The sequence below is a fragment of the Dysidea avara genome, chromosome 6 (genome assembly GCF_963678975.1).
Source record: "Dysidea avara chromosome 6, odDysAvar1.4, whole genome shotgun sequence".
NCBI lineage: Eukaryota > Metazoa > Porifera > Demospongiae > Dictyoceratida > Dysideidae > Dysidea > Dysidea avara.
Window position 1 is genome coordinate 16,882,435 of NC_089277.1, and position 13,041 is coordinate 16,895,475.

Consider the following 13,041-nt stretch of genomic DNA (forward strand, 5'->3'; position numbering starts at 1 on the left):
CTCATTATAGTGACTGTGTCTTGTAGGTCCCAAATACAGCTAAGGTGTAGGTTAATAAGACACTTCAGTAAGTAACTAACTTTTATCCCATGTAAATTAGTTATAATTATAATTACTTTTGTAAAAGCATATTACAAGTGGTTAAGTTACTATGGTTACTTTCATATGCTTGCTTGCTAGCTCGCTAACTATCGATTTATCATACCAAAATGTGGCTGTAATGACCGACATTATATGGATAACTGGATATCTTGGTGACTGTCACTATGTTCCCTATTGGACAAGAAACTGTTTTTAACCACTAGCTATAGATTATGAACAATTTGATTATGAACAATTAATCACAAAATTATAAAGTTTCCACCAAACTGTGTTACTCACGAAGCAATTCACCAGTTTTCCACCATCACTTTCCAACATGAACGAGTAAAGAAATGCATAGGCACAATGTTGTGTCTTAGGAAAGAGTAGCTTGTATGGCTTGAGTCTATTATGCTCAAAATATTACCTATTATTCTTTCCAGAATTTCCCAAAATTTTCACCTATTATTCTTTTTTTATTCTTGTGTCTAGCCTATTATTTCAAAATAATTCTCATTTAGTTTCTGTAGCTAGTCATGATCTGACTGCTCTATTAGAGTATTTGAGCGTTCTATTAGAGTACATCGATCTTTTAAAGGCTTTCAGCTCCTTTTCAGCCAGCACTCGCATAATTACGTCAGCTATATATCACTCTTAGTAGCTTAACTCTTTCTTCTAGCTAATCAAGAATAGACATGCCCTTTAATTCCACCGATTATTCTCGTGGAGATCCAATAATTCTAAAATTATGCCTTTAATTTTAATCATCCTATTATTCCGGAATTATTCTCACGAAATTGGTGACCTATTATTCTCAAAATTATGCCGGCATAATAGGCGCAAGCATAGCTTGTAACTGTCCCCAATGTTACAGATTATATTCTTCCATTCTTTGTTAATGGTAGGCATGATTAACAACTTAATTAACAACTACTGTAACAAACTAATCTTTTTGGGTTTTCCATGATTACATGACTTTTGTGTAAATGATTCATTTACTCTTGTAACTGAAGGCACGAGGGCTTCTACGTAGGTAAGTGCACTGCAGTATTAAGCGCACAAAGAAGTTGTAGCAAAGTTGTTAGCATACAAGTTATTATACTAATCTGATCCACAATTGTGATGATTAGAGGGTTAAAGTGTTCACTTAATACTGTCTACAACAAAGTATATTAATAAATTGCAACTGTGGTGTATTTACTACAAATCAACCAATAAATGTGACCGGATTTGCAAAAAGGTACCCTTTTCACACACAAATTTTGACCCATTTTTTGAACTTTGAAGTTTTATAATTTTTTGACCATGGCATATATTAATTGCCTGAAATTTTCCATGAGTATAACTACAGTATCTGGTTGCATTTTGTGACTAAGTGCAAGTTGATCAGTATAGGAGTCAAGTGTTACATCATTTTGTTTGCTGGTATGTAAAATGTGTGGAAAGGTACTTTTTCACAAATCCGGTCACAAATGTATAATTGCAATATTCAATGTTGTGTATACAATGAATATTAGAATGTACTTATTCCCTCCTCCAAAGTGGTAACAGATCCATGCCTTGTTCCCATAAAGCTGCTAGATTGGCAAACTCGTCAACGTCTATCATACGGTGACCAGCAGTAAACAATTTTCTGTTCCAAAACATATTCTTTGGTGGGATATTATAATTCTCCATATTCCCATCCACATGGTTTACACACAAATATAACGTCATCAATTTGGGAGAGTTCCTCACAAGAGATGTTATACCTTCAAATGTCAAATATCCTATACTCAAAAATACATGTTCCAGTCCACCATGAGCTGAAACTGAGGTCATGAAGTGATCAGGAACATCAGTGCATGGTGAATCAATGTATAACTGTTGTAGATTATGATTATGAGATAAATTCAATGATAGATGAAGGCGAACACAATAGAATACTTTTAGTTCAGTACAGTTACTAATCACATCCTTTACAATAGTGGGTGATGATTGGTAAACTAGGTATAAATAACAATAGTTTAGTGATGGAAAATAGGATAACATTAAGGTGTCTTCCTCATGCTCACAATCACAATCAGAACATTGTATTCCTCTAATAGTCCAACACTTCTGATACAAACAAATCAACTTTTCCTTGTTAGCAGCTTCTAATCTCAAAACACAAAACTCTACTCCCAAGTGGATCAGCTTCATGTTGCTCAATATTTCCCACAATCGTGTCTGATTGGACCGATCCTCCGCTTTTGAAACACATGTACATATTCCAAATAAGTTTAGTCCTTGTAGATTGTGACAGTGACTAGCAATAGTCTGTAGACCTTGTAGACTTTCCAAACAATGGTAGCAACCCTGCAAGTTGAGTCTCTGAAGATTAGGACAAGCAACAGCTAGTTGTTCCAAGTGACCAGAGCGAAGTGAGAAACAACAAGAAAGATCAAAATGAGTAACACAACTAAGGTTGCCAAATCTACCAATACGGTAGTCCATGGTCTTGTCCACAATGTAATCATGAGTTTGATGCCTCTCCAGATACATCACCATACACAATGTCCTTCCACCACACTGACAATCAGTCATCAATGCTACATCATTGTCCAATCCCAATATACCAAAGTCACTTAGTTTCACACATGGAATGGTCACTTGACCAGATCCTTCAACTTGTAGTTGATAATATGGCAGTGTATGAAATAGGTTTAAAGGTAGTTTTCTAGGTCTATTGTACAATCTGAAGTTAGCAGTAGTACCAGTAGGAATGGTGGTAAATTGAGTAGCATAGTTAACTAACTTTTCAGTACTGCTATAATCTGTTGAAGAAATCACATTAAAACTTGGAGGCTTGAATTGTGATTCCTTCCAATACTTAAACAACTTTGGAGGTAGATCAAAACGACAACGATTTAAAATTATTGTAAGTTCTCTCAACTGACCAGTATTAAGAAATAATTGTTTAATGTCGCTATCATTATCCACCTTAAGTTCTAGTGTTTGTAGACATCCCATATGATGTATTGTCATTCTTAATTGTTCAGGATCTAACTTTGTTGATGGTAGACTAAGATGTTGTACATTACTACAATACTGCAGCATCTCTACCAGTCTTGTTAATGTTACTTTACTGTAAGGGAAGGATAACATTTTGATATGTTGTCCACATACCTTCAACACCTCCTTCACACTACATTCCTCACTACTGTCATAATAAGGCCACACAAACTCCCTCCACAATGATGGTGTGCCTTCAATCACATACCTCAACCATCTTGAAACATACCTCAGTTTTACCCTGTCATGTAGTGAAGATAAAAATGAGATGATGTAAACTAACAACTCTGTAGGAAGTGTTAACAGGTTGACAAGTGACTCCACATGAGATTTGTCTCGATCTTGATCCATCAAATTGTTTGATGACAATAGTTAGTGTCCAGTAAAACTTATGAGATAATTCCACTCCTGTACAACATCAGACCAGTTGAACGATACTGCGTAATCACTACCCGAGTATAAAGATACAAGAATGTGCTTATAAGGCGTGAGGCAAGCCAACTAAAATTCAGCTTATATGTACTTATAGGCTACTTTGAGAAAATATTGGGGTGAAGTATAAGGTTTCACTGGGACGCAGCACAAAAATCTCTTGGGAAAAAAAGCTACCGTACACAAGGAAATTTTGACATTAAAAAAATTTGACGAATTTGACAAATCCGTTTAATTCGTCAAATTTAAATTCGTCAAATGTTTATAAACGCCCTTAAAAGTACAGGTTTTGCCTACAATTCCTTGATTTTCGTCAACATTTTATTCGTCAAATCTGCTGAAGTCTGAATTCGTCAAATTTTTCTTATGTCAAAATTTCCTTGCGTACGGTACTGTCAATTACTGATTTTCTGCCCTTGAGAGATGATCATTCTTGTCAGTATTAGCAAGCAGTTGTGCTGCACCCTCCTATCCTGGGGTGCTGCCGACATGGTGACCAAATGTAAATACATGCATGTTAGATGATAGGGAGTTGGGTGAAAAAGTCAACACTGAGTTATAAAACCAGGCTCAGGACCAATCGGAGGGCACATAAAGTTCTTTACCTTAAGCAACCAATTATCATCAGTAACCTATTATCATCATAAAAACTTAGAAAATAAAACTGGTTGCGTTTACAGTAAATATCTCAGACTTCGGATATTATTCCTAGATATAGCGAGGTAAACTAGGTTATTTTCCATCTTTTGTATTGATATCTGGCTCTTTATGAGGATATGCTGTCTGATGCTACCACTAGATGTTAGGAAGCAACCTCAGGAGTAGCAACAGTGTACTCAAATGGAAGAGAAGGCAACGTGGCAGGCCTCGAAGTTGATCCGCACCAGCAGTGATAGTCATGAATCTTCCTAAGAAGTGAAAATTATGGACAGAACAGCAAATGATCTATGCCATTGTAGCCGTGAAGGGTGGTATGAAAGTTTACAGTGCTGCACGTGAGTATGATGTACCTAGAATGACACTATAAGATTGAATTTCAGGAAGGGTAGTACATGGTAGAAATTCTGGACCTCAGCCATGCCTGAATAAAACTGAGGAAAGTGAACTTTCAAAGTTTTTAGTGGAAACAGCTAGAGTTGGATGTGGTAGGAACCAAAAGCAAGTTACACAGCTGATAGAGAAAACTGTCAAAAAGATAAAGGCCTGATACTACCAGACAAGAATAATATCGCATGGCTGGTACAGTCGATTTATGGAAGACACCCGACGCTTGCACTTCGTAAAGGAGATCCAATAACTAATGTCTGAATAGAGTGTGTAAACAAAAACATAATAGCTGAACATTTCAACCTTCTTAAAACTACACTACCTGAAAACAGCCTGATAGACAAGCCACATCAGATATACAATGCTGATGAGACAGGGATGCCTTTGACCATAGTCCTCCCAAAGTTGTTACAAGTGTTGGGCAGAAATAGGTACGTAGCAGAATGTCTGGTAACAAGTCACAAGTCATAGTTATTGCCTGTGTGAGTGCTGGAGGTCAAGCTATCCCCCCATTTGTGATATTTGTGATGCTAAAATGTTGAATCATGACTGGACTATAGGGGAAGTACCTGATACCAGGTATGGACTAAGTGACACAGGGAGGGTGGATACATACTTATTTAAAAAGTGGCTCAAGGAACATCTACTGGGGCATGTAGTTGCCAGCCAACCACTTCTATTGATTTAGATGGGCATGGCTCCCATTACCAGCCAAAATTGATAAGAGACAATGGAGTATATTGCTTTGTTTGCCACCCCATACTAGCATGAGAGCCAGCTGTTACACACCTGTGTTGTTAATTAAGCCATTAAAGCAGAATTGGCAAGAGGCTTGTAGTCATTATAATTATGCAAAAGAACCCAGGAAAAGTTGTTACCAAGTACTCATTCTCTGCACTTCTAAATGAAGCATGGGAAAAGACAATTTTGCCAACAGTTATCAGTTCATGGTTTAGAAGAAGTGGTATCTATCCCTTTAACCCAGAAGCTCTTGACTATGGAGAAGTCACAAACCCAGCCACAGTAATCAAATGTGTGCACCATACTCTTGCTCAACTCAACCACAGGTACCTCACCCAGTACAGTTGCTGTGCCTCCCCCAGAGCGTGAGGGAGAGTTAAGGTATATATCATCTTACCTGATATAATATATTCCTGTGAAAACTAAGAAAACATCTGCTGCTAGCAAGCATGTACCTGGTGCTAGGGTGCTAACTGGTGATGAGTGTGCACAAATTTTAGCTAAATGACAGGAGAAGAAAAAGAAAGAACAGAAAGAAAAGGCTAAGCGAAAGGCTAAAAGAGAGAGAGAAAAGGCAAGAAAAAGAAGCAGCTGCAAAAGAGAAAGCTGAAAAAAGGAAAGAAGCAAGCAGGAAAAGAACAGAAAAGAAGGCTAATAAGGATACTCAACTGTCGGCTAGGAAATCCAGCACGAGATGAAAAGTATCAGAAGATGCAATAGTAAAGACGTTGGACAACAATCATCATCCACATAAGCATTGCTATCCAATGAAGATCCAGGAACTAACCTTGAATCACTTGAGCCACCACCAGAAGAGTTGACTGAAAATGCAAATCAATGCTGCATTTGCTTTGAAATGTATGTTGAACTAGACACAGAGTGTGTCCAATGTGTATGCAAGCGATGGCTTCACGAGAACTGTTAAACTGAAGTTATTGTAGATAAACATGGCAGGGAACTGTTGCACCCATTTTGTGTGCCATAACTTTATTTAGCGTATATCTGTGTTTCATTTCAAAAATCATACTGCCCTGGTATTTGGTGTTAATGCTACAATTTTTTTGAATTCATGGTTGAGAATGCGTACTAAGCATGGGGTATTGTAAAATAATATTTATCATCCACTGTAACCAGGTTATAAGGCGTTGAAGTGAAAACTGATTCATGCATTACATTGAATGCTGTGATGCCGGATAATCCATTTCCCTTGACGATAATTGTTAAATCTCATTTTGCAATCAAACGCTCCTGGCTTCAAAATATACTAGGTGCCTATAAAACTGCACATAACAAGAAGAGCCTGTGAGTTTATTTATGATCCAAGTTGGAGATCCATGCGATTTTCATTTCCAAAGTTGCAGCACTTCGTAATCCATATGACAATAATTGGTTGCTTACACTATTTGGGATCATCAATAAAATACAATCATGGGATTTAAAAAATAGTTTTACCGTAACTCTAATATCCTCTTCTCCTAATCCAACATGATCATATTTTATCATTGATCACTTATTTGTACACTATTTCCAAGTTCAAGTAACATAAGAAACGTTCTATTTAGTGTGCACCACTACAAAGAGGTGTTAAACCGGCGATTACCTAAGTTGCAAAAGTAAAACACCATTATTGCGATCTCTCTCACATAGTGTGCAATTGTTCTGCATGGAGTGCACTGGCCTAACTGATTCTGTTCAACTAGCTGGTACTGAAGATCTGACTGCAATTTGTGCTGCAGCCTTTGGATTACCTAACCCAATTTTCTGTGACTTCTTGTTCAGAGATTGCTAACCCATAGCATGCAAACAGTGGTGCAGTGTGCTGAGTTGGGTTTATTTCCATCTTCTTGTATGCTGTTGCACAGACGCATGATCACTCATGCACCCACTAAAAGTGTCTCGTCTGCTAACACTTATTTTTATGAGACTGGTAGCTAGTCATGTTTGTGCCATGCAATGCACAAACACTATAGCTAGTTGCTTAGGCCCAAATCACTTTCAGAGTTAAGTTCACTTATTGCCCAATATGTGGTTGCTTATTTTATGCAATTCATGTTTCATATCCCCCGAATGCATTGCTATACTTCATATCACTACCTAAATTTGGTCATTATTATGACATCATGTAGGTTTTCATCATTATTCCATTATCTCAATTTTTAATCAGTGATGATTGTATGGAAGTAATAAACTAAATTGCTTACATTGCCATGCAGGCACAGGACAGGAAGCAGGCTAGATGTAACTACTAGCAATTCACTTCACTGTCGAGGGAGGAGTTTTAATTCTTAATGAAAGATCAAAACACTAACACTCTAATAGAGCAATTAGAGAATTCAGTTAACTCTTATAAAACATGTGAGATTGTACTAAATGAATAATGAATGCTAAACTTCCACACCTGCATTGGTTTAGGGTAACTTTCCTGATCCGAAACATAAAATTAATAATAAGTGGCTTAGGCAAGTGTATCAAAAGTAAGGAATTGTAGGTACAAATAGCTATTCAATATATAAGTAAAGTGGCAAATTAGACCCCTACTATAAATGCATGACGGAATTAATTTTACACTTTTAGGTGATGATGCTTCTTGTTTAAGCACTTTATTGTAATGATCCCTAATGGCTTGTAAAATGCCTAGGCATGCCCACAGCTGACCTGCAGGCATGCGCCTGGTTTGTTTTGGCTAAAAGTGTGTGTGTCTACGTATATAGTATGTTTTCCAAGTGAGCAGAAGTATCCCTCTCTTTCTCCCAGCCTATGCAGGCTACTTTAATCATAGAAATGAAAGACTGCTGACAAAAACAATGCAATGGTTGTATGCATTAGGCCAAGAGTAGAGTGAGAGTACTCTTGACGATGCCATACATGTACAATTCACTTCGTTTTCATTCTAATAGTCAGTCAAAAGGTAACTTGTTGCAGGTTGCTTTTGTTCTGTTTATGTAAAATTTTAATTTTAATAATGGCTTAATGAATTGCCAAACTGTGTCACAGATATGTTATTTTGCATGAAATTTAATAATCTGCTTTGCAGTATAATATTATTATGTATGGATAATGCATCACGTATTACATACATTGTAAAGTTTTGTGAAACAATATACCTTACTGTTTATGTTGTGACATGTGAGTGGCTTTCTGTACAAATAGAGTGGTTACATACATACATATATACGTATACGTACGTACGTATGTGTGTGTATGTATGTATGTATGTATGTATGTATGTATGTATGTATGTATGTATGTACGTACGTACGTACGTACGTACGTACATACGTATGTACATATATACATTTATACACATGCACACATACTTGTACATGCATACATGCATACACATATGTACGTACGTACGTACGTGCACACACACACACACACGCACACACACACACATATATAACAATTCAATATATTTTAATGCATTCAACTATAGTATGAAAATGTACTGTTTGTTCAATTAGAATTTTAAAAAAACAACTGATTCTACAAAAGCCTGTTAATTTAGCAACTTTTCTATGCTTACCTGTATAGCGCCTATATCATATATGGGGTGGGTGGGAGGGTGCAGAGGGGAGGGGCTGGTGTGCCGCCCACGCACAAGAAGTAGTTGACAGTGAAAAAACAGCCTATAAGTATCATGCAACTGTTTAAATATATACGTTCTTTGATATTGTATATACATTAGTTTGCCAGTGATAGTTATGAATGGCGAACAGAATGTAATGAATTGCCCGCCCACGCACAATTTGCGCCTTTGTTAAAATGGCCTTGCTCAAAGACGATTAAATGTCTAGGACGTAGTTTTCTGTATAAATACTTTGGTTTGTTTATCATGCTGTAATATTGTACTGCTGTGTTATGCTATAATAATATTAATGCTTATATTATTTAATGATATTTCTATTACTTTAGTGCACGGTGGGAGGTGGAAGCATCCATGATGATGATTGGGCAATGTGAAAATAAGGTGAGCCGGTGTATGCTTTGTACAAAGAAGCCCACGTAGCTGTGCAGGGCTCATCTTCTGTACAAGCTCAGCTTCTGTATAGCCTTTGTTGTTATTTTTCCGAGGGGTTAACGCCCATGCAAAACACCGAAATGGTGTACCAAAGGGGTTGCCAACGCCCACGCAAAGCACCCAAATGGTGTGTACGAGAGTTCCAATCTTTATGTATTTTTAAAGCATTTAGTGAGATTGCTAACTAGTAACTACCTGTACAGTTGTTGATCTACATCTTGTTCTAGCTATTCGTGATCTATCATTGTCTACTTTGTTAAACTCACTTTCTCCATTATTTTTACATGATTTAGGATTTAAGATTTGGTTTCTAAAATATTTGTGTATTTCTGATTGGATTTCTCACATAGCGTACAAGAGTCCCAAGGCATTGGCTACCCCTCGCTTTTTACCAAAAGTCAGTTCATCTCTAGTTGACAAAGGTAGTCTGACCATCTAATTATATTAGAATCTAAATTAAATTCTTGATCACAGATACACATTTCCCTTGTAGCTATATGTGGTGGACCGCAAAATTAACTAATGTAAACAACCCTTACCATACCTTGTAGTGTTTTATTTTTATGTAAATATGTAGTGTAGTGTAGTATAGTATAGTGTAGTGTAGTGTAGTGTAGTGTAGTGTAGTGTAGTGTAGTGTAGTGTAGTGTAGTGTGTGTGTGTGTGTGTGTGTGTGTGAGTGAGTGAGTGAGTGAGTGTGTGTGTGTGTGTGTGTGTGTGTGTGTGTGTGTGTATGTGTGTGTGTGTGTGTGTGTGTGTGTGTGTGTAGTGTGTGCGTGATAAAGATTTTTTTAAATTCACCAGTTAAAATGTGACCATTTTTTCCACAGGTTTACATGCTGGAGATCTGCAACTTGAAAGTTTTATAATGACCATTTTTAAAAATATTTATTTGATTACATGTACAAAGTTGGATCACGTGATCAAAATAGTTTATCGTGTTATTAGTATGATGTACAAGGCCTATTGAGCATTGAAAAGTTGATGAATTAAACATTCACGAGCGGAATGCTTCTCCATTGCAACTCGCCCACGCAATACAGCGCGCGCGTCACTAATAATCAGTGCTTAGCCGGGGTATGCGACTGTTGGATTGAGATGGTGATTTTTATAAAATTATTTGTATCATGTAAAACGTTCGTCACGAACGGTATAACTAGCTGAAGTATTCAAGCAAGGAGCGATCTAGCCTTGTATAACCGAAATTCGTTAAAAAGTTCGTGCCTGGATTGTTGGGGTGAGCCAATATTTTCATTGCCAATGGTTTTATGTGTAATGTTAAACCCCCTACTTTGTACCATGAAAAAGGCCGTATTAAGCTGTTACATTTTACGTGAAAGTAGATGTCATGCTGGCCATTCCTGCTAGAACCCGGGGATAGGTTTAAAAGTTATCTGACGCTCCATGACAGAGCCTTGAAAATCCGCTTCCAGTGTAGACGCGTGTATCTTGTGACAAAAAAAAAATAATTTTTTAAAAAAGTCGCTTAATTGTTGGATATGACACACACACACACGTGCGCGCGCACACACACACACACACACACCCATTATACAACAGGTGTAACTATACTAGGTGAAGGGCAAGCCTATGCCTACAATCTTGCATGTTTGCTTGCAAGGATAGTGATGGCTTATTTAATACTGACAGTTTATATATAGACATTCTGACATTCTACAATGTGCATACAAAGTTTGGCACAGAATTACTCAGTATGTGAGAGGCAGTGTATTTTGCAAATTTATATCAACACACAGGAGCATGATGTATAACTTACATACCAGTCAGTATCTCACAAAATCAAGGTTGACAGGCCAGAGCCCAGAGTTACATGTTATGGCATAGGTATATACAGGAGCTTATTACCTGATAAGTGCCAAAGCTGAAACTAGTGCAGTATTGCCTTATTTGGAACACCACAAATCCACAGGCCACCTGTTGGTGGTTTTGTTACACAAGCAATTAGTACTGAAGAAGCATCTGCGATGCAGTTGTTCTTGTATATCAATACGTATAGTGATAGAAATTAATTGCTTGATAAAAATTCTTATTTTAATATCACCAAATTAATTGCTTGATAAAAATTCTCTTATTTTAATATCACCAGCAAGGCAGCAACTCTATGCTAGTGTTTTGTAGCACGTCCTTGGATGGGTTCCTTCATGTCCTCCCTCTACTCATCTCACATAGCTGTCACATGTAGCTACTAGTGAATTTGTTTAATAACAACAGAAGCCCACTAACCAGATGTTAGGGTGGCCCATGTGGTTAGTTAGTGATGTTTCAGCTATTAGTGATGTTCCACTATAAGGTAATTTTGAAATGTGGTTTGTATGGTTAGCACTTAGATGGCATAGTGGTTGTAATGATTGCACTTAGGTGGGTTATTAGTTGTAATGTGTGGTCTACACCATAACCTTACAAGGGAGATGAACATAGCTACAGTACATTTAAAAAAATATATTATCAACTTACCAGTTAGGCACTGGAAGAGGTGAACACAGAAGGCAGAGCCTGTAAGTGTGTTTACCCTTAGCCTAGGAGCCTAAGCAAAAATCTTGGAGTAAAGTATTCTAAGATAAAATGAGACAAACAATTACAAAGGGCTGAAAAAAGCCAACCGATCGTGTGGGTCCCTTGCCATCGTGACTTGATATGCAGGCCACCTGGATTTCGGCCAAGCGCCACACTCAGTGCCAACCAGGGGAGGCCACCTACAGTGTTAGAGTTAAAATAAAATGGCACACATTCAGAAAAGATTGTTGCACCAATAAGGTTCAGAATCAGAGAAATGAAAATTTTCTTGTAGCAGAAAAAAAGGTTGCCAGAACGAAAAAGAAAAAAAGAAAGTAGTTTCTACCCCGCACCTTGCATTTACGAAACACGTCCACTAACCACTAAGCCAATTGTCTAATAATGATATTCAGTCATAAAAACCATGTTATAAAGGCACCGTGCGCATAAATTGACTAGGTGTTTACTTGCGGTTTGCATGGGTGTGATATGTGTAGATCAACTTTTTGATAATCTTGTAATGAGGTAAATCTATGATGCAAGTATTGTACCTCTTACAGTATGCCAAAAGGTCAAACCAAGTGTCATGCTTTGTTGAGTCATGCTTGTGTGAACAGAGCTCTACCCGCACTAGTCAGCAGTGGTTCAAAGTGACCAGTACCTCTAGAAACCAACCAGTACCTTCTTAAATTTGACCAGTACAATTCTTACGTATGTCACTGATGCACATGTAACAACACACAGCATAACAGTTTATGTTTACTTTAGGTCACCACTCAGGAATTCCTGGGCAGAATCCTGTGCTAAGGTATCAGGTAGAATTTTTTTTTAAATTGAGGTCATTTTAAATGCATGCTTGGGCTTTATTGTGTGGAGCTGATTTCTGGTCAACATTTGGCAGGAAAAATGCAAACCTTCACGATCCATATAGTACTCGTATGGCTGCTCTATTAGAGTATAGGGATCACGATGTTCTGGCCAATGAGAATACTACCCTAAAAACAGCCTCACAATACCTTCATGACATCTTGGCAGTGTTGGTTAGGTATAACCAAGCCCAAAAGTGCCTTCATATGCTTCCCCAAAAAAATTGCTACAAAAATTTTTATTTAGTGGAATTTTCTGACTGACTGATGCCTTCAGTCAACAACGGCTAAGACTATGGGCTTGCA

The 13,041-nt window shown here is 37.4% G+C and overlaps 1 protein-coding gene and 1 long non-coding RNA gene across 3 annotated transcripts; one reads left to right on the forward strand and one right to left on the reverse strand.

Moving 5' to 3' along the window:
- Positions 1-1,242: 1,242 nt before the first annotated feature.
- Positions 1,243-11,223, reverse strand: LOC136259017 (uncharacterized). Of its 2 annotated transcripts, none has more exons than XM_066052424.1 (2): positions 11,137-11,223; positions 1,243-3,522 (listed from the first exon to the last, which is right to left on the reverse strand). In XM_066052424.1, exon 2 carries the CDS (start codon positions 3,463-3,465, stop codon positions 1,606-1,608), a length of 1,860 nt encoding a protein of 619 aa, XP_065908496.1. In that variant the 5' UTR covers positions 3,466-3,522; positions 11,137-11,223; the 3' UTR covers positions 1,243-1,605. The 2 variants fall into 2 exon arrangements, with proteins under 2 accessions (XP_065908496.1, XP_065908495.1); XM_066052423.1 differs by having other exon boundaries at positions 1,243-3,562; positions 11,137-11,180.
- Positions 9,076-10,343, forward strand: LOC136259019 (uncharacterized). Its single transcript, XR_010703160.1, has 3 exons — positions 9,076-9,158; positions 9,250-9,304; positions 10,186-10,343. It is a non-coding gene; the product is annotated as an uncharacterized lncRNA (long non-coding RNA).
- Positions 11,224-13,041: the final 1,818 nt, after the last annotated feature.